This window comes from Pagrus pagrus (genome assembly GCF_965226575.1).
Source record: "Pagrus pagrus genome assembly, chromosome: 4".
Taxonomy (NCBI): domain Eukaryota; kingdom Metazoa; phylum Chordata; class Actinopteri; order Spariformes; family Sparidae; genus Pagrus; species Pagrus pagrus.
The window spans coordinates 12704935-12730961 of record NC_140188.1 but is presented as its reverse complement, the minus strand read 5'-3'; the positions used below and the strand labels follow the sequence as shown (position 1 = coordinate 12730961).

Here is a 26027-nt window from a genome sequence, read left to right as displayed (position 1 = left end):
GGTCAAATTTGTCAGTGCTCACTGAAAATCTGATTTTAAGAGCATGATTTGTTACATCACAAATAGTTTGGAAGCCAGTTCTGGTCCAGTACAGTGCCGAAGTCAGGCCGATGGGGAGAGACAAACACATTTTTGATCCTGTTTGAGTGTCGCCATGAATCAAACATATGATGTTTTTCAATTTAAAAGACTTTTCAAGTCAAGAAAGTCGCAGTTTGTCATAATTAAACCAAAACTACCATCTAGTTTTGTGTTAAACCGATCAGTGAACTACATCGTCTCACTCAACACACATCACCAACAACAACATGGCCGCCAACTCGGCACGGAAAAGGTACCAAAAAAGATGAAAATCACAATAAATCTGCAGTTAAGTGAAAGGAGAGTTACAGTTACTTGTGTCCAGCAGTTAAATGTATTTTAATGTCAGAATGATACCTTTTTTGCCTGCAAAAACCAGTTTGACACACATTAGAGAATTTATTTTTTCATTTAAGCCATTAATTAATCCACTAATTGATTAGTCCATTAAAAAAAGGAAATAAAAAAATGTCTACCCAGTCCAAACAGTCCAAAACCGACAAAAATTGAATTTACAATGAGATAAACCAGAGAAAACCAGCACATTCTCATGATTAAGAAGCTGCAGGCAATAAATGTTTCTCAATAAATCATGATTAAATGATTTTGAATTACTGCTGATTGATCAGTCGACTAATTGTCTCAGCTCTTCTGCGGTCTCCCCTCAGGTGAGTTGATACAGCCGGCAGCAGAAGGAGGAGACCCGAGAATGACGGAGACCAACCCCCCCAAATCGGCTAAGAAGCCCCGCTGGACCTCCCTGGAGATCGGCCTCATTACTATCGTCTCCTTGCTCTTCATCGTCATTGTCGCCCTCATCATCCTTTTCGCCACGCAGAAGACTGGTGAGTGCTGAAGAAAGTACTGAGAACTGATTAGAAAAAGTGAGAAATATCTGAATATCTGAGAGGCTCCAAGACTAAAGAACATTCCTTTAGATCTTTGTCAGACTGTGGCAAAAAAAACAGAGCGATCAAAAGAAGTGCGTCGTGTAATTAAAATCTATTTTCGGGGAGCCATTCAGCGTGGAGGACATCCTTTTGTTTTTCTCGTCACCACAATATGAAGTAAACCTTTCAGAACTTCTTGAATCTCACCTGTTTTAAAACGTGCACACGCACTGACCATCACTTCCAGCTGAGTTCATGTTTAATGGTAAGCATGCTGAGGAAGTGGATTGTGTTCAGGTGAACAGAAGACACTCGAGCTGTGTGCTTTTAACGCAGAGTGCCAAAGTACGACCACTGAGCCAGAAAGAAGAAAGCAATGTGCAAAGGTCCTTTTTTAGAGTTTACTTTGTGCTCTCAGGCATCCTTACACTGCTGTGTGTGACTCAAAGCATGGTGCAATTTCACTTTTCTGTGTAAATGATGAAGAATTGTGTGTCTCATATCTCGCTGCAGATGTCATCAATTCACATTATGAGATATGGATCATTTAAAAGGGACACAGTGAAATCAAACAGACCCACACGCCCCCGCTTTCCTCGCCATGGGAAACCAATCGAACCGGCTTCAGATCAATGTCACAATATGAGCATCTCATGGTTTTTTTTTTTTCCGAAAAGCACAATCATTAATCTCCTGACAATTGCTTTGCTTGCTTTTTGGACTTCGGATATCAAATTATTAACTGGTACATACACAAAGTCTACATGATGAGGGCTTTTATAAATCACTTATAAGTCCAAGGGGGAAGGATCACTGTGATGTAGTACGGGAAAAGTTATCTACTAGTATGACATTAACATGCATGGTCAGCAGCTTGATTATAGATCTATAGGTTAATGATTGATAACGGAACAACTATAGGTCCAGCAGGTCAAGAACAGAAAAACAATCCAATTAAAGGTGCACTATTTAGTGTTGGGGGAGAAATTTTAATCAGAAGAGAAAGATCATCATTGACTGCTTTTAAAAAAAAATGCCTTAACAAACAAAGTCTCTTTGTTTTCATGACACTTTCATACTGTTTTACTTTTATACATTTATATTTGGCGGACCCTGCCACCTTTCTAGCTTCAAACAGTGCTCTGGGGACCTTATTTCCCTCTGAGAACATCTTCTTTATTCAGTTATGGAAAAAATAAATATTTCTGAGTTCGTATTATTACCTCATTAATATTGTAAATCTAAAAATTCTTTTGAATTTCTTCACCAAAACTACATAGTGCCCCTTTAAATGGAAAGCTCATACCCACTGGGTATGGGTGAGTGTGTGTGAAGCTGCTATTATTATCTCTTGCAGTCCTGTGATTGATTAATGTGCAAACCGGGAAAAAGAGAAAGCTGAATGACTACGTCTATGTTGGTACCGGTGTGTGCACTCACCTGTGTGCACATCGTGTGCATAAAGCATGAAGCAGTGTATAGGGTCATATGTGGGTGTGCGTGTGTGTGTGTGTGTGTGTGTGTGTGTGCTTGTGTCAGAACATGTCAGATTGCGTTTGATTAACAGTTCTGCACCCAAATCAGTCATGACAGTGCGAAAGAAACACTTCTAAGCAGTCATATGAGTGTAAAGAGTGAGCTGTAGAAAGAAGACGCAGGGAATGAGCGTTTGACATTATGACTGATGACTGCAAAAATGCCACTGAGTGATGATTTGTTTTGCATTTTCCTACAGATGAAATCTGCACCACAGCTGACTGCACACAGTCAGGTAAGTGTTGTGTGTTTGTTTGTGCCTTTTCTTTATTGTCTCCATCTAAAGGCTTTGATTTTTCACAGAGGCGGACAGAATGGGAAAATCGAGACTGCTGCGGGAGGGAGCCGGGGGATTTCAGACGTACTTAGACAAAATGGCCTCTTCAAATGTGAATATGTTGCCTCTAAGTCAAAACAGTGATCAGCACAAATATGTTGCGAGGGGTTATTGTTCTCGGCTCACCTCTGAACAACAGTGCGAGAGGAGTTGAGAAACTGGTAATGGGTTTGAGCTTGTATCTACAGCTTAAGCAAATCCACTGGGATCTGTGTGTGCGACGTGTGTCCAAAGCTGAAGTGTTTCAACATATCCCAGAATTGTTGTGGGGCTTTTGTAACTTAACTGTAAGTGCTCCTTGTTTGGTTTTCATGAAAACACGGCCACAGTTAATTAAAGATTTGTAGCTCTACTTCTAGTTTCCAGCAACAGATGCCAATTCATTTTCGATGCATTTTCGGGGGAACCGCTGTCCCAGTTCAGTCAGATATGACAGGCAGCCCTCGTCACAAGAGATCTCTCTGCAGCCCTCATGTAATTTAATTACAGCTCGAAAAACTTAGCACATTTTCAGTACTAGTTCAGCACTGAACCCAATTACTGCCATTTTACCTTCAGACTTTTGTTTCCAGCCTTTTGAATCATATTTTAATGAATGTGTTTTTGGGGTACAGTATGTTAGAGCATGAAACAGTCTGGCGAGCTTCCAAGTCTCGAGGCACCACGCTACTGATAGTGACAATTGACACGCCTCAAATGAAGCGCGTCATTTCATGCTGCTATGGCGCACTGCGGGCATCAGATTTGAAATGCCAACACCACAGAATCTGCAGTATTTATATGTAGCCCTCATATTACTCTATAGTGACCTCAGTTCAACATGTACATAAACACATACAGCCCTTCAAACCCAAAATGAAAACTCCGCCTCTGTCTTTACGTCTCCTCTCCTCCTGCCTCCTCACACTTACATTTACCTCAGTTAAAGTTTTCACAACAGCTGAATTTGGTCATTACTGATGACAGATTTCCCAGCAGCGTGTCCTCACAGGGCACAGCTGTGATATCTCTCACCCTCTGTCTCTCCTTACATTTTTTCCTTTTAGCTCTTTCCAAATGGGTACCGCGGCGGCGGAAAAGCATTTATGGTCACTGGGTCCCTATTTGAAGCTTTAAAATTGAAACGAGGTCGGAGTACGGGCGTCAAGGCAGCTTGACGCACCTCAAAATGCTTTTAATGTGCATTCGGACATTTAAAACAATGGGTGGGCTTCAAAACATGAGCGTCAGGCGCTTTCAGTGCATTTGGCCCTTTGAGGTTGTCCATCATCTAGTTCCAGGGCTCTGGTATTGTGCATGCTCACTCACTTACATGGCGTTTGTACACATGTAAACAGCATTTCAGGTCACTGAAAACAGACCTTTTGGAAAAATCTGGCCAGGGTGAAGAGGCAGAAACTGTGACAGTGACGCAGATACACAAGTTTATCAGCAGTGTTTGAGTTTGTAAAGTAATGACAAGGATGTTGTTTAAACATTGTTTTATATTTGGAGAGACGCATATGGACATCTGTAATATAATGATGGAAAAGAGAGACGAAAACGTCTGCTTGCAATGTTTTGCTGACAAATTATCCGGGAAGATTCTGTTTAAGAGCAGTCATGTTTCCCTGCCTCGTTTATAGTATTTTCTGTAATTAATGGCACGGCACGGCATGGTACACAAGTTTTTCAAATCAGCAAGTAATGTTTAATACGATACTTTTTTTGAGTGAAGACCCCAACACTGTTTAATTTAAAAAGAAACCATAACACTGACAAATTGTAGTTTTGGGACTATTTCTTGGTAAGGCGTGACTTGGTAAGTGACTTCCTGGACTCACCACTGGTTGCCTGGTAACCTCAAAGTACAGCACATAACTTCAGTTTTTGTACAAATTAAACAATATGGATATAATGTGATATAAAATGTGAGTTTAGTGAGCTTTGTTGGTGGAATTTTGTTACCTTCAGATGGATTCTGCTCGCTTTTTCACTGTTTCCAGTGTTTATGCTAAGCTAAGCTCACATATGTGAGTGATATTCATGTTTTTCCTTTAACTCTCAAGAAGAAAGTGAATTAAAATATTTCTGAAAATGTCAACCCATTACTTAGTGAAACAACAAGCATCTCTGCCCTTCATAGACTTGCTAATCAGGCTGGTAAGAGGGAAATTCACATGCAAAATGTTATACTATTAAGGCTTTTATATCATTAGTGGTGGTTGATTTCCTGCCAGGTATTTCTTTTAGCGCGCCCTCAGATCTCTGTTTCCTCTCTGTCTGTGCAGCGTCTCGTCTCATTGAGAACATGGATGCTAGCGTGGACCCCTGTGACAACTTCTACCAGTACGCCTGCGGAGGCTGGCTGAAAAAGAACATCATCCCCGAGACCAGCTCTCGGTACAGCACCTTTGACATCTTACGAGACGAGCTGGAGGTCATCCTCAAAGGTCGGACACCTACACGCATCCACCCGCCCACGCACAGGCAAACAAACACAGATCTACATACAGCGAGGTACAGACAGGCCGCTCATTTGTGAAAAATGTGGAGACCTGCGGTGCCTGTTTTTATTAGAGTCATAATACTTTATTTAATCCATGATTAAGAGTTGTAAAAGCAGCGTAGAACACTAAGTCTTTTTCAGTGCACTCGCTGTGTGAGAGAACAGCTTGATTCAGTTGCTTGAGAATATGAGCTAAAGAGGGCTGTCCTTCAGGGAGCGCAGCTCTATAGATATCACAGATGCCATGGGAGTTTTGGCTTCTGTACTACCATGTGAGCTGGGTTTGTCAACAGAGCAGGAATTATCTGTGTGTGTGTGTGTGTGTGTGTGTGTGTGTGTGTGTGTGTGTGTGCATGTGTGGATATTGCTTTCAGGCTGTTTTCTAAAGACGGTAGTGAGAAAAATCTTAATAGCATGTTTGTGTATGTGTGTGTCTCAGGTGTTTTGCCAGCTTTTAGCAAGCATTAGAGTCTTGTTAGTGTCCTTGTGGCATGCTTGATACAGAGAGGGTCAAGTTACGCCGCATATGTGCGAGCGCTTGCGGATGTGTGTGTGTTTGTGTGTGTGTTTGTGTGTGTGTGAGGGTCCATACTTCACCACGAGTTGTCTTCGGGAAGGCCAGTCAGATCCCGGGTGCTAAATCTTCAAGGGGCACAAACCTTCCATGGACAACCGAAACTCCTCATCTACCATAAATTTACAATTTATATGCCGGTCCCTTCCGCGATAATGAAGACAGTGCAGATCGGCTGCAGGAGAAACAGAGTGATTCAGAGGGGGGCGAGAAAGATTGATCCTTAGTGGGAAAGGAGAAACCAGAGTTTAAAGTGCAGCCTGTCTCGTGGACTCAGATAATTCGCACCAGCCTCGAGCACTTTATCTGTCCAATCTTGATGGAAAAACACAGAGTCTCGTGTCGTGGAGGGCCCTTTTTTTCTCTCTCTTTTGTTTTTTTCCTTTGCTTTCTTGCCTTTCTGTTGTCCACTGATGACATGCAGATTATTTTTCCTAATATAAAACTGAGCGTGGGTGTTAATGGATAGATTTGTTTATTCAGTACATCATTAATATGCATAATATGCATTTAGTCTCACGACACATTGTTGTTTGAAAGGACAGGGAATCTATTATGAGCCTTTAATAAACATTTTTTCTTTCTTAAACCTTAAAGGAAAAGTTCACCCAAAAATGAATATTCCGTCATGTAAGCTTGGGTGAAGGCAGGTAGGTAATGAAGGAAACATTTCTGGAGCTTTTACAGCAAAACATTCTCCTAAACAACTGAAGTAGATGGGGAGTAATCCAAGTCTCCAGAAGCCCTCAGACCAGATTTCAAATTGATTTTAAAAGATGCTTGTTTTGCTGCTTTTGCGGCTTCTGGAGACTTGGACTACACCTGTGGAGCCTTATGGACCCATTTTACGTTTTTTTTGGTTACTTTTAAAACAAGTCCCCATCTGCTTTAGTTGTTTAGGAGAACGCTGCAGCGCTATTTTGCTGTGGAGCTCCACATATATTTTGTGGACTGCAAAACTTCACCCGACCTTCCATTGGCATGAGGGTGAGCAGAAAATGATTGAATTTTAATTTTTGGGGTAAACTTTTCCTTTAAAGCTTTATGTTTCTGTCTTCTGGAAAACAAATGCCTTTAAACTTGTTCACTGCCCTCACATTTCTTTTATTTTTCTTGATAAACACGTTTTTTGTTTTTTTTCCCCAGATCAATATAACATTCATTATGGTTCAGAGATTGCTTGTAATGTAGTCAGCACTTGTCCCTTTTGAGGGTGCTTGCGGTGGGAAAAGTGCATCTTCATTCGCTCTGTGTAGCCTAATTATAAAAGTGCGTTATTGAAATTCTGGGCTGTTGTTCCTCTGCAATGATTTGCTCGAACATGATGATTTTAGAGGCACTGCAGAGTTTTCTAATTCCATTTCAAACAAACACGATGTGCTGGTACAGAGTCATAGGGAAAAACAGAGGCAGCTGCGAGAATTGTCAGAAAACATGATGCATACTAGCTTTTTGTTGCATTGTGACAACTTATAGCCCATCTGTTCTGTTCTGCTCCGCTCTCTCCATCTCCTCTCCTCTTCGTGGCAGCCTTAACACCCATAAAAATCACACACAGGGGAGAAAAGGGAAAACAAACATTGCTCAACAAGGGCTCATTTCTCGCATTTTGTTACTGTATGTGCACTTACGTACATAGCACGTCTCTGTGCGAGTGTGTGGCGTCATTTCACACTTTGTTGTGTTTTTTACTACGATCGAGCAGATTTACCAGAGGTCTTAAGGTGATAGAAGATATTTGCTGCCTGTCTGAAAACAGAGCGAGATGATGAAATACTGGGCAAAGTGCAACAGTTGATGTTTTTCAATAAATGACCTATTTGCCCTAAAAGCTGCCAAAGAACTGATCCTAATCATTTAACAGCTTAAATGTTGTACTCATTCCTTCATCGTGTCCGGTCTGCCAGCCAGAGCTGTGCTGTATGCGCACATGCTCAGGTTTACTTTGTGTGTGTTTTTAAGAGAATGCTGTGTATTTAAGATTGTACAGTATTTGACATTCCAGCCCGTGGCATGTGCGCATTCCGCTTTTTGAACATTTACAGCAGCAAGTAGTCCCGCTCGCTTTCAGAGTTTCATTTGTTTCTCAACTGCTTACGCATGTCGAGCTGTAGGCCCCGGCAGCGTGAGGCCTCGGCAGAGTTGTGACCTCCACTCTGGAGGTGACATCAAACATGCAACCTCTGATCCCGGGGCTGGCTGCTGCCGCCTGCTTGGATACCACCGCCCGCTGATGGACAGATCCTTTTCCTGTCAACAGCTTCGGGGGCCTGGAAACACCTGGACGCTGCGGCGCTCTAGGGCTGCATGACAGCAATAAAGAATAAAGTGTACGCGCGTGAATGGCCGCGCAGATTTGCGGCTGCTTGTAAATGCCTCAGATTGTTCTCTGCTGCTGTAAAAGGACATAAATGATTCATAATGAGGCTCTGCACTCTGATTGTGGTGTGTGTACGTGTGTGTACGCGGCTGTGTGAGTGTTTTTTCCGCCTCCCTCTACTCAGGTGTGGCATACTGTGCAATGATTTGCCCAATTGACCGTGAGCGTTTTAATTACTAACTAGTTTGTGTCAGGAAGAGGACGAAGGGAAGCACAACAGGCAGAGGAGGATGAAAGAAAAGGGGAAAAAAAGAGCACTGAGGTGAAATGAAAGACAAAATGAGAGTGATAAAGGAGAAAAGATAGGTGGGATACACTGTAACCAGAGGGGCTTTTGAGGAGAAATGAGGAAGACGCTTTGAGGATAGGTCAGGAAATGTGAAACAGCATGTGGTCGTCATCTCTAAGCTGAAGCTGGTGTGTGCGTACGTCCATCAGTGCACGAGTGCGTGCGTGATACTTTTACGGGTGTGAGCGAACTGCTGCTCCTCTGTATTACACGAGTTGCTTCTCGCATGACTCCAGGTCTGAATCTTGTTGCGAAGGAGATAATTCCAGCTGGAGGCATGCAACGCACGAACCAGCTTATGTTCCTTGTTGAATTTATCATCACCCGGAGTGTCGAAGCTCGTCTGTGACGTCAGAGAGCCGCTCAGATGTGTGATGGATGTCGGGCGTGCTGCGAACAGTCTATGACACACAGCACAACATCTAAGAGACGGAGTGTCTGTCTTTTTCCTGCGATAACAATAATCGGAACAGGATTTATGTCAAACAATCCCGACTACAATGAGACTTTTTCGATAAACGGTTTGTTCACATGACCTCCCTGATATCAAAATTCCAGTCCAGACCCATTGCACAACACCATAAATACTGTATTTCTCATAAACATATCAAATAAAGATAGCAGACCAGAGGTTTCTGGCCAAGTGAAATATTATGAATATTAAAGCAGCAATTCTTGGCCAACAAAAACATATTCAATAGAAAACCTGAATTGAATATGTTTTTCCCAGCTAGGATGTTATAAACAGCAGGAAAAGAGTTTAGACCTCCACTGAGGTAATAATCTGCCCTGTTAGCTGTCTCACCGCCAACACCGCACCGGGTACATGCAGATGACTTTTTTACACAGTGAGACGAGCCAAGGGGCATGACTTTGACTGACAACATGGCACTGAGGAAATGACAGAATGTGGACAAAGTTTGGCCTAATGGCAGCGCTAGTGGAAAAGTCAGGAGCTCACCAAAATCAATTTTGAACCGATAGTTTAAAGCAGTGATCTCAAGGCAGGGAATTGTCCGTGAAGGGGTCCCAGAGGCTCCCCAGCAACAATTTATTCCATCCATTAGTAAAAAATCACAATAATGTATGACTATTGTGGTCAGGTTTAATACACTTTATGTAATTAAACATCTAGAGTCATATTCTTATCAGATGGGGGTACATGGTCTAATTTTTGTCAGTACAGGATTCCTTGACATGTTTCCAACTATTTTGGTCTTCAACCAATCATTTCAGTCATTTTTCAACCAAAGCTGTCAAACATTTCTTAAATGCAAAGATTTGCTACTTTTCTTTGTCATTTATGATGATAAATGAAGCTTCTTTGGGCTTTTGATGACTACTGACTACTGGTAGCACAAAAGAAGCAATTTGAAGACATGACTTGGGTAATTATAATAAGCATTCATTTTCTTTTAAACGATTAATCAATTTATTGTGAAAATAAGTGTCGAATTAACCAATATTGAAAACTAGAATGGCACTCAGTAGATTGCATACCTCCACCACGGCAACAGTTCGACATCACATCAAATTCTACATAACAGCCACCTAAATGCACCTGAGTCTTTTCATCAAAATCCGTGCACATTGCCTGACAAATTAAGGATAGCGTCAAAAAATGCCCTATCCCGCAATGTTAAAGAAAGTGAGAAAAGGTTCCCGTATCCGTCCTTTTATCTGGATCCGCACCAAAAAGACTGAGCTCCACTGCATCAAATGACACTGTTGAGCTGGATAACCTTTTTCAGCTAACACAATAATGTTTTTTGCTCACACTGTAGTTCCCCAGAGGGATGAGCCACCGGGTCTGGAGGTATTATTACCTCTGCCACGGAGGTTATGCTTTGTCCGTTTGTTTGTCAGCAGGATTACACAAAAACTTCTGATTGGAGTTCCATGAAACTTGGATGGGTCTCGGCCCAGAATAGTCCTCATTAGCTTTTGGTGTGGTTCCAGATAAAGGGATGGAAAAAATCAGGCGTATTTAGGTGTCAGGTATCTATAAGTACTATTTAAAGATCCTAGCTCGGGTGAGCTTATTATGGTTGTTATGGGTGGTTTAAATTTAGAGTGATACTTGAATTAAGTATATCGATTGAATTAAAGGGGCCTCGGTGGAGGTTTGCATATTCTTGTTTTAATATAATCCTCAATGTTCCTTGGAGAGAGAAAGACAGAGTTTCCTATCTGACGCTACTATAGAGTTTACGTTATGGAAATCTTTTTCTTTTTGTACCGTTATGTTTGTTATGGCAGATGGCTCTAAGATACCCATGGGCCTTAGCCGCCATTGCTACAGAGAAGACGCCAGTCAGAGGTGCTGATGAGAGCTGTAGCAAATGTAGACTACTTAGTCATCGCTATCGTTGCCAGATTCAGCAGAATGTGACAAGTAAAATGATTTACTCTGCACAATTAATCATTGTGTTTTTCGCCAAGAAGTAAACCGTAGCTTCTGGTTATCTTTAGTAGAGCCGGCATTAGAATTTTTAAATGCAGTGCCTGCAAGTTTTGTATCTAAAACTTGCAGGTACTTGTTTTGTATCAGGAGTTGTTGATTTCTCTCCTTTCCGCTCTATGAAGGCAGTCTTTTTCCTTTCGATCCAAGAACCACATTTTTTTAACACAGCCGCTTATCTTGAGGCGAGGTAAGAATTGAACAAGGAGACTTTCACTACCATCCAAGCTTTGAAAGTGCTCTAACGGTCAGCCAAATAACGGTGCCTATACAAATAAACAGGAACGCCCTGTGTAGTTCCTCTCATTTTGAACACACACACACACGAATTGAAGTTAAAAAAAAAAGATAAATAGACACTTGTATTGTAAACAAAAATCTGACAAAACTCAATTTTATAATCCTTAAATACCTCAATGAAGTGATTTACAGCTTCATCAAGGTAGTTAAGGAAGTTTTTAATGGGCTTTTGTTGTGGTTATATGAAATGTTTAAGTTATTTTGACAAATATGTGTCCTTACGGGTTTATTACCACTGCAAAGCTCTAAAGCCATATGAATGTCGAAAGAAATCTACCTATCTATGGTTTCATAACACACAGAGAGAACAGTAAACATTTCTATTGTGGCTGATTGAGACTTATCACTTGCATAAAGTGTCAACTCATTTTGGTTTCAACCTCATTTGCAGCTTCTGTGTGCAATATACCCTGGAGAACTGCGTCACGATGATAAATTGGAAGCTAAACTCTTTCTGAAAACACTGCAAGTGAAGTGCCTGGTGGAACGAGAGGCAGTCAAGGATAAAATGGCAACGCGGAGAGGATAAAACTCAAAATTCAGATTCTGTATCATGCTGAGTGGTTTGGTTCAAATTGACGTGATGTCTCAAACAAACATCAGGTGGCACAAAATCCATTCTCAAATAAATCCAAACAGGCACACATATGGGGCGAGGGAGAGAGAGAGAGTGCGTGTGTGTGTGAGTGAGCGAGAGAGAGGGTAAGCCTTTGCTGTGGTTAAACATTAGCACCAGGCAGTCAGTAATCCAATCACACACACATGATCTGTGCCCTTTTGCAGGAAGCGCCCTGTGAAGGGTCCCTATCTCAGGACTTCATTAAGATTAAATGAGCACATAAATAGTGCGCACATGGTAATGAGAAAACAGGAGGATTAGAAAAATGAAAGGGTAGAAAGAGCAACGGATGAAACAAGTAGAAACAGGGGAAAGAAATTAGTATGATCGCTGAACAAATAAAAATAATAGCACATTAGATTTCTTAGATTTGGGATATGTGGGGGCTGCTAAGCTGGATGACAGTCGAGGGGATGCTCCATAAACAGGTTTCCTTTTGTTTTGATCTGTTGTGACATTCAGTGAAATTAGAGATTAAAGAAAGGGATAAACCTTGTCGTAATTCGGTTGTATCTGCTTTGTCTAACTGTCCTTATTGTGATCGGTCTGACAGTAAGTCGCGAAAATTGTTCTTATTTTATTCATCTTTATCTTTTGATCCCAACTCATGGCGACGTGAGTGATGTGTCGTTGGACTCAGGGGAGGGTTTCCTGTCAGTTGGCTGTGCAATTTAAGATCCGTCCTCTATCCAGTATTGATCCTGGAGTTGCATTGAGATCTGCAGTATGATTGTGTATATATATGGATTCCATATGCAGCATTTAGAGTAGATAACTTTATAAGTGACAGGCGGTACTGAGGCCATGTTTAGAGGGCTTCCTTTGAATTTAGTATTGATATTTAAAGTTGATTTTCCCATTTTCACTTTCTTGCCCCTCCAAAAAAATCCACAACAGCACCAAAAAATCCACCTACCAGCATCTCTAAAGCTCTCTGAGTAATGGTATGTGACCACGTGGGCATTTTCCCAGCATTGGAAACTTGACCAAAAAGGCAACACCCTGATACAACCACACAAACACGTCCTGGCTGAATCTGACTGGGTGTAACACCACTCACTGGGTGTAATCATGGACTCAGACGTGACTTTCAGCAGCCGCACTAAGACAATCACAAAGTCAGCCTACTCTCACCTTAAGAATATATCCAGGATAAAAGGACTTATGTCTCAGCAGGATTTGGAAAGACTTGTTCATGCATTTATCTTCAGCAGACTTGACTACTGTAACGGTGTCTTTACAGGACTCCCTAAAGGATCCACCAGACAGCTGCAGCTGATTCAGAGCGCTGCTGTTTGAGTTCTAACAAAAAACAAAAAAGTAGATCACATCACTCCAGTTCTCAGATCTTTACACTGGCTTCCTGTCTGTCAAAGAATAGATTTCAAAATCCTGCTGTTGGTTTATAAGGCACTGAATGGTTTCGGGCCAAAATACATTTCTGATCTGCTGCCACGTTATGAACCATCCAGACCTCTGAGGTCATCAGATACAGGTCTGCTTTCAATCCCTAGAGTCAAAACTAAACATGGAGAAGCAGCGTTCAGTTATTATGCCCCACATATCTGGAACAAACTCCCAGAAAACTGCAGGTCTGCTCCAACTCTCACCTCTTAAATCAAGGCTGAAGACCTTTCTGTCCACCACAGCCTTTCATTGAAGCAATTTCAAGGCTTTGAACTGCACTGTGACGTTTATTTTCTAGTCTTGTCTCTTTTAAACCCATTATATTTTAGCTTACTTTCCTATTTCTTAACTTGTTTTAATGTTTTGTTTCTCGATGTCTTCCTACTTATTTTTAATGCATTTCAAATGCAATTTTTAATGTACTTTAATTTAATTTTTATGCCCCTGTAAAGCACTTTGAGTTGCCTTGTGTCTGAATTGTGCTATACAAATACACTTGCCTAGTCTTGCCTTGCTTTGGGCTATCTGCTCCTAGACTTCAAACCAGACCAACATGGCAGTTAGTTTAGACATTTTCTCTTAAATTACCGCAATTAGTTAACAGTTTAGGCAAGAAATAAGCATGCAGTCACTGTATCTGTCTTCACTTCAATCATTTTACGGGGGACTACCAGAATGTATTGCACAGCAGCTTACATAGACAATGAGTGGAAAGTGTGTCTAACATATCTCGTTTGTTTATTCTGAACAAAAACGTAATTAAAAATGGTTTCAAAATGATGAATTGTCATCTTATGGGGGGTTACTGTATGTGTTGGAGTCTCTGCTGGTTGCGTGGCAAGAAACTGTCAAACAAATGAAATACAATTTTGTTAATAAGTGAGCGTTTGAGGTGCTGATTGGTGGATTATGTTATTGTTATCGAACCAGGCTAACTGTTTCAAATCTTTGCGCTAAACTAAGCTAATTTAAACTAAACTAAACTAAACTAAACTAAGCTAAGCTAAGCAAAGCTTACTTGCTTCTTTATTGAAAGGGTTAGGGTTAGGGTTTGTGAGAGTGGTATTGATCTTCTCATTCAGCTCTTGGAAATAAAGCCAATAAACATGACTAAGTGTGATCTCATTCACAGTTAAAGGTGCAATATGTAAGAATTGGCGACCTGTTGAATTCATGCACAAAACATAGAAGGGGGCGGCATAACACCAGAGTTACAGCTAACTGCTGCCAACTTTGCTAGCTACAGCAGCTGCCATAAGGTAGTTAGCTATTATTATTTTCATTGAGAAATTTAGTTTTACTTGTGTTTACTTGTGTTCTTCTTACGTCTGAATACAGATTGCTTTAGTTTTATAAAGCATGTTTTAATGTTTGAGCTCTCAGTTCATTTCCTTCATCGAACAACTTCATGAGCATTTCGTACAATGTGGACATGTACATGGAAACACAGATGATCCAAATGCATAACTCTAAGTAAACGCATAATGAATTCTCGACACGTGCAAACAAATGCAATGATGTGTGATATAAATGTGAATCTACATGGGTGTCAAATGAAAAAACATTTGTTGCTTCATACATTCTCCTGGCTGCTTTCAATTTCAACAGGCTCTCCATGCCTTTCTTCTAAATTACCATCAACAAGAGCAAAATCAATCTGGGGGTCAACAGTTTGCACGCATTTTGCATTACGGAGAGCTGATCACATGTGCCTGGACTTTAAAGAGATTTGCTTCATCCATTATTCATACTGCAGTCTTTATAAACAAATAGACACATTGTGAATATTATACACTCCACAAAACAAACCATAGGAATTTGGGACAATTAGCTGTTGAATATGAAACACTCATTTTCAACCCCAAAGACAAAAATATACCTCATAAAAAAAAATAAATAAAAATAAATGATCATGCTCTTATTAAACATAATGGTTTTGTTTGTCAGTTTAGTTAAGCCAGATAGTTCTGGTCTGCTGAACCAGGACCAGATGGACTTCAAGGGATCACATCAAAACCCTTCCAGATCCCAATGGCGAAACTAACTTGCCAGTGCTTCCAGTCTCAGACAGGACAGGCCTTTCTTTAAGAATAGCGCTGCACCACACAGGAGCCTCAACATACCAGTTGAACTACAGCGAACTGATGTGAGAGTCATGAGGTCATAGTTAGTATATAGCGTAAGTTAAATTTTATCATTTTTTGGTACTGAACGACAAATCATCAGACTGTTTAAGCTGAAGCTGAGGTAAAGTTTGAGAAGCCTGTTGAGTAGGTGTGAGGTTCTCTTCCTTCGAAGGACAGAGGGCACAGAGTTTCTAACACCATCACAGCAAAACACTTTTATTCACCATGGTGGTGTTCAGAAAAATACCAAAATTACAATGTGGGTGTCAGGTTGAACCTTGTTCATCAGAACACTCATTTAAGCTCAGTCTCATGTTCGATGCTTCTGAAAAGCGACAACAGATCCTAAGGGAATGGTTACACTTAAGAGCTACAATATTCAACTGTGTGCCTCGAGGCTGTGCAGGAAAAGAGCACTGTTGGTCCCACTCTCCTCCCCCTCAGTTGAGCAAGTTTACGCCCCAACACTTATCACTCATTTTGATTAGCTGTCTACCTAGAAACGCTATCTAGCCTGAGGCCGAGCTAACTGGCGTCCATATGCCCACAACAGGTGTTGAAGAGGCAATGAACGCAGGCAATAAAACAAGCGATGGTGTTCACTCTTGTTTTCAAATGGCCCTTTACTGCCCCCCCCCTTCAGCTTTACTGCGCCGTGATTTCTTTCCACCTTTTTAGATTCCCTGCTCTGAGGTCACTAGCGTCCCCTTGATTACAGCTGCCAGAGTCCAATTTATAGCAACCACAGGTTAAAATATGCATTGCATAGTGCCACTCTAATTTGTGGTTTATATAGCAGTGTTGACCTCTATGCAAAATATTCTTAATCACCCAAATGAAATGATTAATTGCAGTGCAGCTAATAGTTTGTGCTTGATTATTTATTCATCATATATAGCAAAGCTTGGCCGTGCACAGCACCAGAGAACATTTTGTAATCGTGTATTGATGTGCCAGTTATTGTTGTGCTTTTGATGCATTTGATGATATAAGGCAAGTGGATTTGATACGATGATGAAAAATTGCCAGACTAGTGAAAACTGACTTGTCTTTTCAGCAAGGGAAACACTAAAGCTTTATTCGCTCTCTGAACAGAGTATTCATTTCTAATATTGGCCAGTTTTGTCATCAAACACAAACTTCATTACAGTTGTCATCTGAATCAGTTACAATTCTTCGGTAGTTTTTCAGTTTTTATGCCAAGGCCATAAATATACAGAGCGCAGATAGTGTGATTGCACTGGGGCACGGGAGGTCAATACAGAGAGAGCAGGTCCCTGTGAAAGACTCAGCTTGTCACCTTGAAATACATCTTTGCTCAAAGATGAAAGCACATTCAACTGCAAATGGTGCTATTTGCTATACATGCCCTCGAAATGGCAAACCGTTCTCCATCATGCTTTCTGTTTGGGTTTTTTTTGTTTGTTTTTTTAGAAAATAGTCAGTAGCATTACAAAAAAAACCCAATATGCCTATTCTACGTAAACTCTGTGAATGAATCATTTGTTATTTTCTTCACTATTTTTTTTTTTCATCATATACAGATACGCCGTGTTGATTGCTGTGTAACGTGTTGATGTACCATTTCAAGTCTTGATTATGTGACAGGATGAATACACTGTAGCTAGCTTAGCTGTCAAGACTGACAGCGCATCTGCATGTCATCTCTTTCACACAAGAACAGGAATAGAAGGAAACAAAGCTCCCTAAGAATTCTTTGGCTTTTTTTTAAATATAATACCCACAACCCTTTTTACTTCTGATCGCTCAACACGTTATCACTCCCAACTCAACTTCAAATACGGCAGCTTGGTCAGTGGCCTTAAAGGTCCAATTTTTAAGATGGTTGATTGTTGAGTTGCATTCCCATCTTTTTAAATACTGACGCTTTGGGTTGGTAGATTAGGCCCGGCAGACCAACCTAATGCGTCAGCATATGACGAGATGAGTAACCCAAAGCATCAGTGTTTGACAGGATGAAGATGAGACCCAACAATCAACGATTTTACAAACTACAGCTCTGATGTTCTCCTGACCCATCTGGCGTCCATTTTGCATGTGAGGGGATCCACGTTCAAGTTTGCAGTAATACAAAATATGTAGCGCCCGGTTAGAGTTTGGTGACTAACAGTTCAAATATTGTATTGTGGCTTTTGGACTGTTGTCAAACTGGGTTTGGTAGGTTTAGGCCTCAAAACTCCTTGATTATAGGCTTGAGGAAAAGATCATACTTTGGATTAAAATAACTATGTTTAGTTTTGTATCGTACATAACGTAAGTGACATAAGCGATGTAACTCACCTCACGTGACCTTAGTTACTCCGTTTAAATAATTTTACTTACACAACATTACTTAAAAACAAAACACAATACTCTTGGTCAGAAACGGGACATGAACCCAGGTCTCCGTGTGAAAAGTCCATTGTATGAGCTATCCAACCACCATGACCATGACCATCCTCTGACTCTGACTTTGAATTTAGAGGCATGGGGCCTGACGAGGTTGCTGTATTTGACACAATGAGATTGAAAATGGGCTGGATGGCTTTCTTATTGACCTCTCTCCCAATACAATAACTCATTCATCTGTGAAATCCCAAACATTGTCATAAGAGCGTGCACTGGTGCCATTTCTAATCTCTTACACCACTTTACTGTTAAAAAACAGAATTCCAGAAGTCCACAATTGTTTTCCATCAGTTTATAGCACTTGTTTGTGCATAACAGTTTTTCCCCATTGAAGTGCATCCATCAACATCTTTTCTTTTTTCACCCTTTGAATAATATCCCATTGTCTGTATTGTCGCTGGTTGCTATGTACTGTGGTGGTTTGAAGTCATCACTTTGTTTTTCTGGCGTTGTGTGAAACAGGGACGGATGACATGCCTTAATTAAGACGATTAAATGCATCTGGACAACAGCTGGATTCTATTTTGAATCCACAAACATGAAAAACCTCTGCATTGTACCTAAGGTTATTTACACCCTTCTTCTGTCTTCCCCCCTCCCTCTGTGTACTGGTACACTCATTCCTTTATCTTGTTTATCTTTCTGTCTGTGTTTCTTCCCTTCATGCATGCTCTGTTTCTCTGCTCTATTTGTAGGTGTCCTTGAAGAAACAGTGGAGGGGGAAGCAGGTGCACTCACCAAGGCTAAGACCCTGTACAAGTCCTGTACCAATGAGAGTGCGTCCAAATGCGTCATATGTCAACACCTTTTGTGTCTTCTTTTGTCTTAAATTGAACATTTTTCTTACTGTCATCAAAGATTAAGTGTCTCTAACTCAGTTTTATTTAAAAAAAAGCCTAAACTTAATAACAATTTATATTAGCTTTAAAAGTAAGAATTAATGTCTTTCATCTTGACAGCATTATCAGATGCACTTCAGTGTTCTCTTCAAAAGCATTTTGGCTTAGAAGTCACATCAATAAACTTCACAAATTGGATTAGATTAGTTACGCTTGGTTAGAAGTGCAATATATGAATAATAACAAGGTTTCTTTTCCTTTTTTAAATGAATTCCCAGACTTAACGTAATTTGAATGAAATGAATGTATCCGCTCTTAAAAACACATTTTTGCATCCACGCTCCATTAAGGTCTAATTGAGCTCAGAGGAGGAGAACCTTTGCTCGACATGCTGCCTGATGTGTTTGAGTGGCCCATAGCTGTGAACAACTGGGAGGCCAATTATGGTAAAGAATTCTCTTCCACAGCCAACACAGTAAATGTCACAATCAATTCGTTCTTTCTCACTTTCTCACTCCCCTCTCTGTTCATCAGGCAAAAACTGGAGGTTGGAGGACGTCGTCGCCAGGCTGAACGAGAAATACGGAACTCAGCTCTTGGTTAACTTTTTCGTCGGCACCGATGACAGGGACTCCAATTCACACATCATTCATGTAGGTGTGCAACTGTGGCTCGAAAGCCCTCGTCCATCTCTCTTTCTCTCTCTGACATCACGTGCATTCAGCTTCAAAATTAACCACCCACCAATTTCTTCAAATCTGATTTCCTTGGCAGTTTGACCAGCAGACGAGCCTCGGCCTTTTGTCGAGAGATTACTACGCTTGCTCCGGACCCTATGCCGAGGTGGGATTTTGTTTCACATGTACACAGATGCACACACACTTGTATTATAATTAAACAAGTCCATGTGTTCATTTGGGCCAGTGCCACTGAGTCTGGGTTTCCTTGTCCCCTGGAGTTTGTTCCAGGAAACATGATGCGCAACAAATGACGAGGGCATCAGTTAAAACATCAGAACCGTAATTAAATTTGTGTTTATTTGTATGCTTACATCTGTTTGCGAGCGTGCGTATACACGATGCATAAAAATGCAGACAGCAAACAACGATAAAAATCAAAGAGGCAAAGCAAAACAGATTTGGTTGAGTCTCAATCCAGACCAGATGTGGGTGATTAGAGCAGACATCCCACCGCTCTGGTTTTACTTTACAATTTACCATAGACTCTTGATTGATATGCGGAGCGAAGCACTCAACCACGCTTAGCTTGAGGCAGTCTGAGTGTACGAGTGTGTGTGTTTATCTCTGTATTGCACGCTGTTGCATTCAGTTTTTAGTCTTTTCTTACTGCTTAAGTAAAGTTACAAATATTATGAATGACTGTGTTTTTGACAGGCATGCCGGGCCTACGAGCAGTTCATGATTGACCTCGCTAAGCTGATCCGGACTGACCGGGGTCTGGCCATCAATGAAACCAGCATCAGGCAGGAAGTGACACGAATTATGGACCTGGAGAGGGACATCGCCAACGTAAGCGCTGATTTCAATTTTTGTTCAACCAGATAGTTGGTCAGATCTTACCTCTTTTCAACCAAGGCGGTTCAAGTGCTGGTTCAGGGCCAGTGCCTACTCTGGGAACCAGTTCTCGGTGTTTCAACACTTTGCTGGTCTAGAACAAAGAACTGCTTACGTCAGGGGCTGGGGGAAGGTGTTATCATGACCAAGGACCACCTAAAACTGCTTATGACTGCCATTTTTAAAAAACGGAGCTAATGTAGTGTTTTCTGACTTATCCACAAGAGAATAATCTTAAGATCTGAACTATTTTTGAACCAGCAGTAGTGCCATCCCAGAACCAGCACTTGGTTCACTTTGGCCAAAAAGGGGTATCTGAGAACTTCGAAAGAGCGCTCTTTTCTTCTTCCAGAAACTGAAGTAAGAAAACCATGTTTTGCAGCAGCAATACATACCTTATCTTCCGTCTCAGCTTCACACAGCAGGAGGATTTTGTGAGCAAATGACTTCTGACAGAATGACCTTCCACTTTGTAGCCCAATTCTCTCTCCTCTCTGCCAGTTCTTGGCTCCAGTCAGGAGCCGCTGCTGTGTAAAACAAGCCGTTAACCAGCCTGATCCCTACATAGCCACATTTCTCAGACATCAACAGGTTTCAACAGTCCACGTTTGTCATTCTGTGCTGGTCCGCTCCGTTCACTGCCATGCTTCACTTACCCTCCACTCGGCTGCTGGGTTTTACAAGGCAGTCATCGTTCGAGCGCTGACATTTACAAACCTGAAGCCCCCTGGGACTCCAAATCTGTTTGTTGCTGCTGGACACTGCACTGCAAATTGTATGCATGTGTCAGGAAACGGGAGGCTTATGTTGTGACAGCATTCTTGATTTTCAACTTCTCTGTCTTGCACACTCTCCAAGGCTACTGACACACCGGAGGACCGTAACAACCCAGTACTGCTTTATAACAAGATGGAACTGGGTGATCTGAACGCCAACTTCACCCTGGAGGTTGAATCGCAGGTAAAAATACACTCTTTATCTGTCAGAATGTGTTGTTTCTGTTTCGCTCTTCCCTGTTTCTTATTTATTTTTCTTCTCCTCCTTGTCTCGGTCTTTTCCTGAAGGTATTTGACTGGAGTTACTTCACCGCTAAGATAATGGACACAGTCAACATCAGTGTTCCTGACACGGAGAAGGTCATAAACTACTCCCCCAACTATTACAGAAGACTCAACCTTGTCTTGGCCAGATATAGCAAGAGGTCTGTTTGTATGATTCTGTAGTCATGTTTGTGCATAATAGCCTGCTTTTGAGTTTGTGTTTGTGGGGGCGGGAGCACACTGCATGCAATGAAAACAGCTGTTCACCCATCACTGATATATACTGAAGCTTTGTGTCAGCCAGAGAGTTTCTTTGAACATCATTCCTCTCCTCACAGGGATCTGCAGAACTACATGGTGTGGCGTTTTGCTATGAACATGGTGGTGGGCCTGAGCAGAGCTTACAGGGACACCAGGAAGGCCTTCCGAAAGGTACACCGCCAGGACCCTGACACTGAACCTGTCTGTTGGCAAAACGTAGTATGGGGAGCGTTAGCTAATTGGGAAGACATTGGCAAGACATCGGCATTTGTCTTGTTAGGGTCTTCCCAATTAGCAAATGCTCCTCATACTACGTCTTGCTATTGGAAATCATACTGACATCTGCAAGACATATGAGTGCCAATGAGGATGCCTCGCGCTGAAAAGTTGAGAATATTTATGTGCGTCTATAAATGGCTTGAATAACATAACACGCAACACAAGAGAAGAATGTGTGCCGACCGTGTAGGAAAACAATGGTTTTGCTGGCGACGTGTTTCAAGTGACACGTCTCTGTGTGATTGGCCGTTAAGAATCAATTTTGTGGCAATTCATCCAACAGTTGTTGAGATATTTCACTCAGAAACTCAGCCTCATTGTGGAGCCAAAAGTCAAGGTATCAGCAAAATGTGAATGTTTGGGCAAAATTCCAAGGCAATCTATCCAATAGCCAAGATATTTAAATCTGGACCAACCAAAATACATTGCCATCCCTATGCTGCACGGCTCTTGATAAACTTTTTTGGTGATTTGGCATAAAAACTTTTTAAGACTCTTTCCAAATGATTTTGTGCTACAGTTTATTGCTATTTACAGTATTGACAGAAATATACACCAATACAAGGTATCAGCTGGGGCTCTTATAAACACTAGATGTCTACATGCTCTGTTTATATTCTTCTTCCACATTTATAACTCTTTCTAATCTTAAACCTCTTCATAATCCAATCATTTCCCCTCTGCCCTATTTCTTACAGTCCTCAGTGTAACAGTAATTCATAATGAAGGTGCAAATAAAGAATCGCCCTGGGCCCTTTTACCCAAAATGCTGAGTGGTTTATCCTGCATCTCTAATTGATCGGTGCCTTGTTACTTTCCCTGCAGGCTCTGTCTGGTACAACGTCAGAGGCGGCAGTGTGGCGGCAGTGTGCACTTTACGTCAACAACAACATGGACAATGCTGTCGGACGACTGTATGTGCAGGAGGCCTTCTCTGAGAAGAGCAAAGAATTGGTCAGTAGGGTTGCATTATTCGCTATATTATTATGTTTGATTAGATTTCATGCAGGATTAAAAGCTCTTACATATCATCAAGAGGATTTCCCTACTGCGTAGACAGAGAACATTCTGTGTACTACATGATTGAGTGCCATGTTTGCTTGTTATTGACACTTGGAACTGGTACTGAGTCATAGAGATGAGTCTGCAGGGCATGTGATTTCACAAAAACAGTGTTTATGTACTCAGTTATTCATACATGCAGAATGAGAACATGTGTTTCAGGCACATCTCATGCCAGAGTACTGTAGTCCCTCACCTGTCTTTTTGTCACCTTCGTCTGCATCACCACCACACTACTGTATTTTTTTGTGTGTACCCCTTGCATTGAAAGCAGCTGAACAAGGTGTCCTTGTTATCATGCCCACACCACCCACACCATAAATCTCAACTCTGGGCATGTGCGTGCTTTGGCACATGACTGTGTGTGCAGCCGTGTACATCTGTCGTAATGCTGAGCGTCTCACGTACTGTAAATCTCTGTCATCTGCTGGAATTTTGCCAGCTTTCACTCGTGGATGCGTCTTTGTGGATAAATGCGTCTGTGTGTGTGAGATTGCACTCCTGACATACCAACCTTCTCTCAGCCACGGAGCTATTTCCGATATGATCATGAGTGAAATGTTACATAGTACATTCACACGAGTAGTGTGCTTTAGCAGATTTCAGAGGCAATGCTACGTAAAGGGTAACTTGGATAGTTCTACCGCCTATGTCAAGGCGGTAGAGCCTTTTGTGGCTCCAGAGGAAGTTGCAAGTAATCTTAAAGAAAACCCCCATGATGGCACTGAGGGGCTGTGTTGCATTGTGGGTAATGTAGGTGCCAGGTTTTGAAAGGGAAGAAAAATTTGATGAAAGAAAAAAAAAAAAAGATGTATCTTCTGCTGTATCGGTTTTGATTATGTATTTTCCAAGTCCAACAGTGTCACAGGAGTGCAATGCTAGACTAGTGGACTGCTTTCAAAGCCTGGCGCCTAGATTACCCACAATGCAACTTAGCCACTGAGTGACACCACTGGAGGCAATTTATCAGATTACTTGCAGCTTCCTCTGGAGCCACAAAAGGCTTTATACTACTTTTTATCACATCTGCAGTCGTACTCCCCAAGACCTGTAAACACACTTTAATATTTAAAATTGGTGGTTTTACCCTTTAATACTTATACTACTTAACAGACAATGTTTGACTCCATTGCACTTATGTGACATAAGATCATCTTTTTAAAAGATGACGTTATCTTATTAATTAACCTCCCCAACAGTAAATAAAGTAGTTAATAATTACACCAATGACCAACTATAACAAGGAAATACTACTTATACGTTGATTCAACCATGATAATAATCCAAAAACATTATATAATAATGAATCACTCACAGTAGCATTTCTTCTGCATAATGAGTATTTTAATTTTGGATTCTTTGGTGCCATTTCTCTATGTTTACTCAGGGGATTTGCACGCAAGACTGAATTAAATCAAATGTAATTGCTGCCCACAATGGGAAATCATCATATTTCTGAAGCAAACTATCATGATACATATAGATTTAGTAGGCTTACCACTGTATATAATATATATATACTCTGCATTTGATCCATGTAAATTGTATTATAGGATTTCACATGTAACCACAGACATTTAGGCCTACGTATGCACACAACGCAAATGTGCACACTCACAAACGCAAACACATATGCTGTATGCTAAAAGGTTTTCAGAAAAGCCTCATCAGTAGTGGTCCCTGGTGGTTTGTGGCGAACCACAGCATGTTGTCCAAGTGGTCATGCAGTGTGTAAGCGAGGGGTCTGCTGATATGATGAGACACTGGAATGCCTCTGTCAGCTTGCTGCGGTTTCAGAGCACAACTGTGGTTGGAAGGACCTGGAAGGCTGGCCAAAGCTCCGAGGGCAGTTTTTCATTTTTCGCCTCCTACATTGCTTTCATTCCTTTGTTGCTTCAGGTACTTTTTTGTGATTTATTCTAATTTTGTTTTTGTTTTGTTTGTGGACAAAATCTGTCATTTTACCGTCCAGTAACCATGGTACATTGCATGGTTTGCACAAAATTATGCCATCGTGGTGGAGACAGTCAGTCTGTCTCTGTGTGTGTAGGCGCATTTTTGTAAATACTGTAACTCAAGAGCAATACATTACAGAAACATTCAACTTACACCACAGGTTCCCACTGAAAACTGAGCTTCGGATGTGGATTTTAGAGCACCTTGCTGTGCGGATTTGCATATGAAAATAGAAAATCTCATCATCTTGGCACCACTACAGATGTGCCAATGTTTTATGTGGGACAAGTATGCCTAGAACACATAGAAATATGTCTTATTTACACACATCTGTCTACTTAATAAGTGTACCATAACCTGTTTGTTTAATATTTTATATTGATGTTGAAACATTTAGCACAAGCACCTCCTCTTTACTCTAGAGTTAAACAGCTATTATTTCAGTAACACAAAACCCTGAACCGTTGGGTGCATCTACAAGTAAATTTAAATATTTAAAGGTTTTAAGATGCCGAATGTAAATCGGTAGCATTATCAATAATGTATCTGCAAATTTGCAGCCAGTACAGCACACATCTACTGTAGAACATTTTAAGGTTACAGGACTTTTGTAAAAGAAGTAGAAATGTCATCATAGCATTTTTGCATACCATAATTTTAATTGTCACTCTCAGTCAATGAAGATTTCTGCAACCGATTGGTGCAGGGATGTGTCCGAAAACCCGGAAAATGGTTTTGCGTTTTTGCAATTTCCCATCCCTCGTCTTGAAGTCAGTGGGTTTTATGAATGGCTTTTCAGTTCAATACCTTAAATAAGATCTATGGTTAACCCTACATGTGAATTAAACAGCATTAACTTTTGTTTACCTGTTTGAAAAGGTAGTTGTAAGAATTGGCTTATTGAGTCTATAGAGATTGTTGGTAACATTAAACGCCCTTATACCAAACACAGAGACTCATCTACTCACTACTCCGTCTTTATAGGTGAGTGTGTAGTATGGTGTAATAGGACGCTTATGGAGTGCTGTAGGGATGGCGTATTTTTGGAGGCAAACCTGGAAGTTAGCAGAAAATAAGATCACATTTATGATACTTACACATTTCATGAAAACCACTTTT

The 26027-nt window shown here is 41.0% G+C and overlaps 1 protein-coding gene across 1 annotated transcript in view; it reads left to right on the top strand.

Moving 5' to 3' along the window:
* The window catches only part of LOC311256357 (neprilysin-like), a 38870-nt gene that overhangs the window by 4369 nt on the left and 8474 nt on the right, over positions 1-26027 (top strand). The window contains exons 2-13 of the mRNA XM_084351352.1: positions 750-926; positions 2707-2742; positions 5115-5276; positions 18593-18673; positions 19087-19182; positions 19271-19389; positions 19511-19579; positions 20131-20265; positions 21169-21270; positions 21375-21511; positions 21689-21782; positions 22716-22844. Of these exons, the coding sequence (XP_084207478.1) occupies positions 750-926; positions 2707-2742; positions 5115-5276; positions 18593-18673; positions 19087-19182; positions 19271-19389; positions 19511-19579; positions 20131-20265; positions 21169-21270; positions 21375-21511; positions 21689-21782; positions 22716-22844 (1337 nt within the window). The remainder of the gene's footprint in view (positions 1-749; positions 927-2706; positions 2743-5114; positions 5277-18592; positions 18674-19086; positions 19183-19270; positions 19390-19510; positions 19580-20130; positions 20266-21168; positions 21271-21374; positions 21512-21688; positions 21783-22715; positions 22845-26027) is intronic.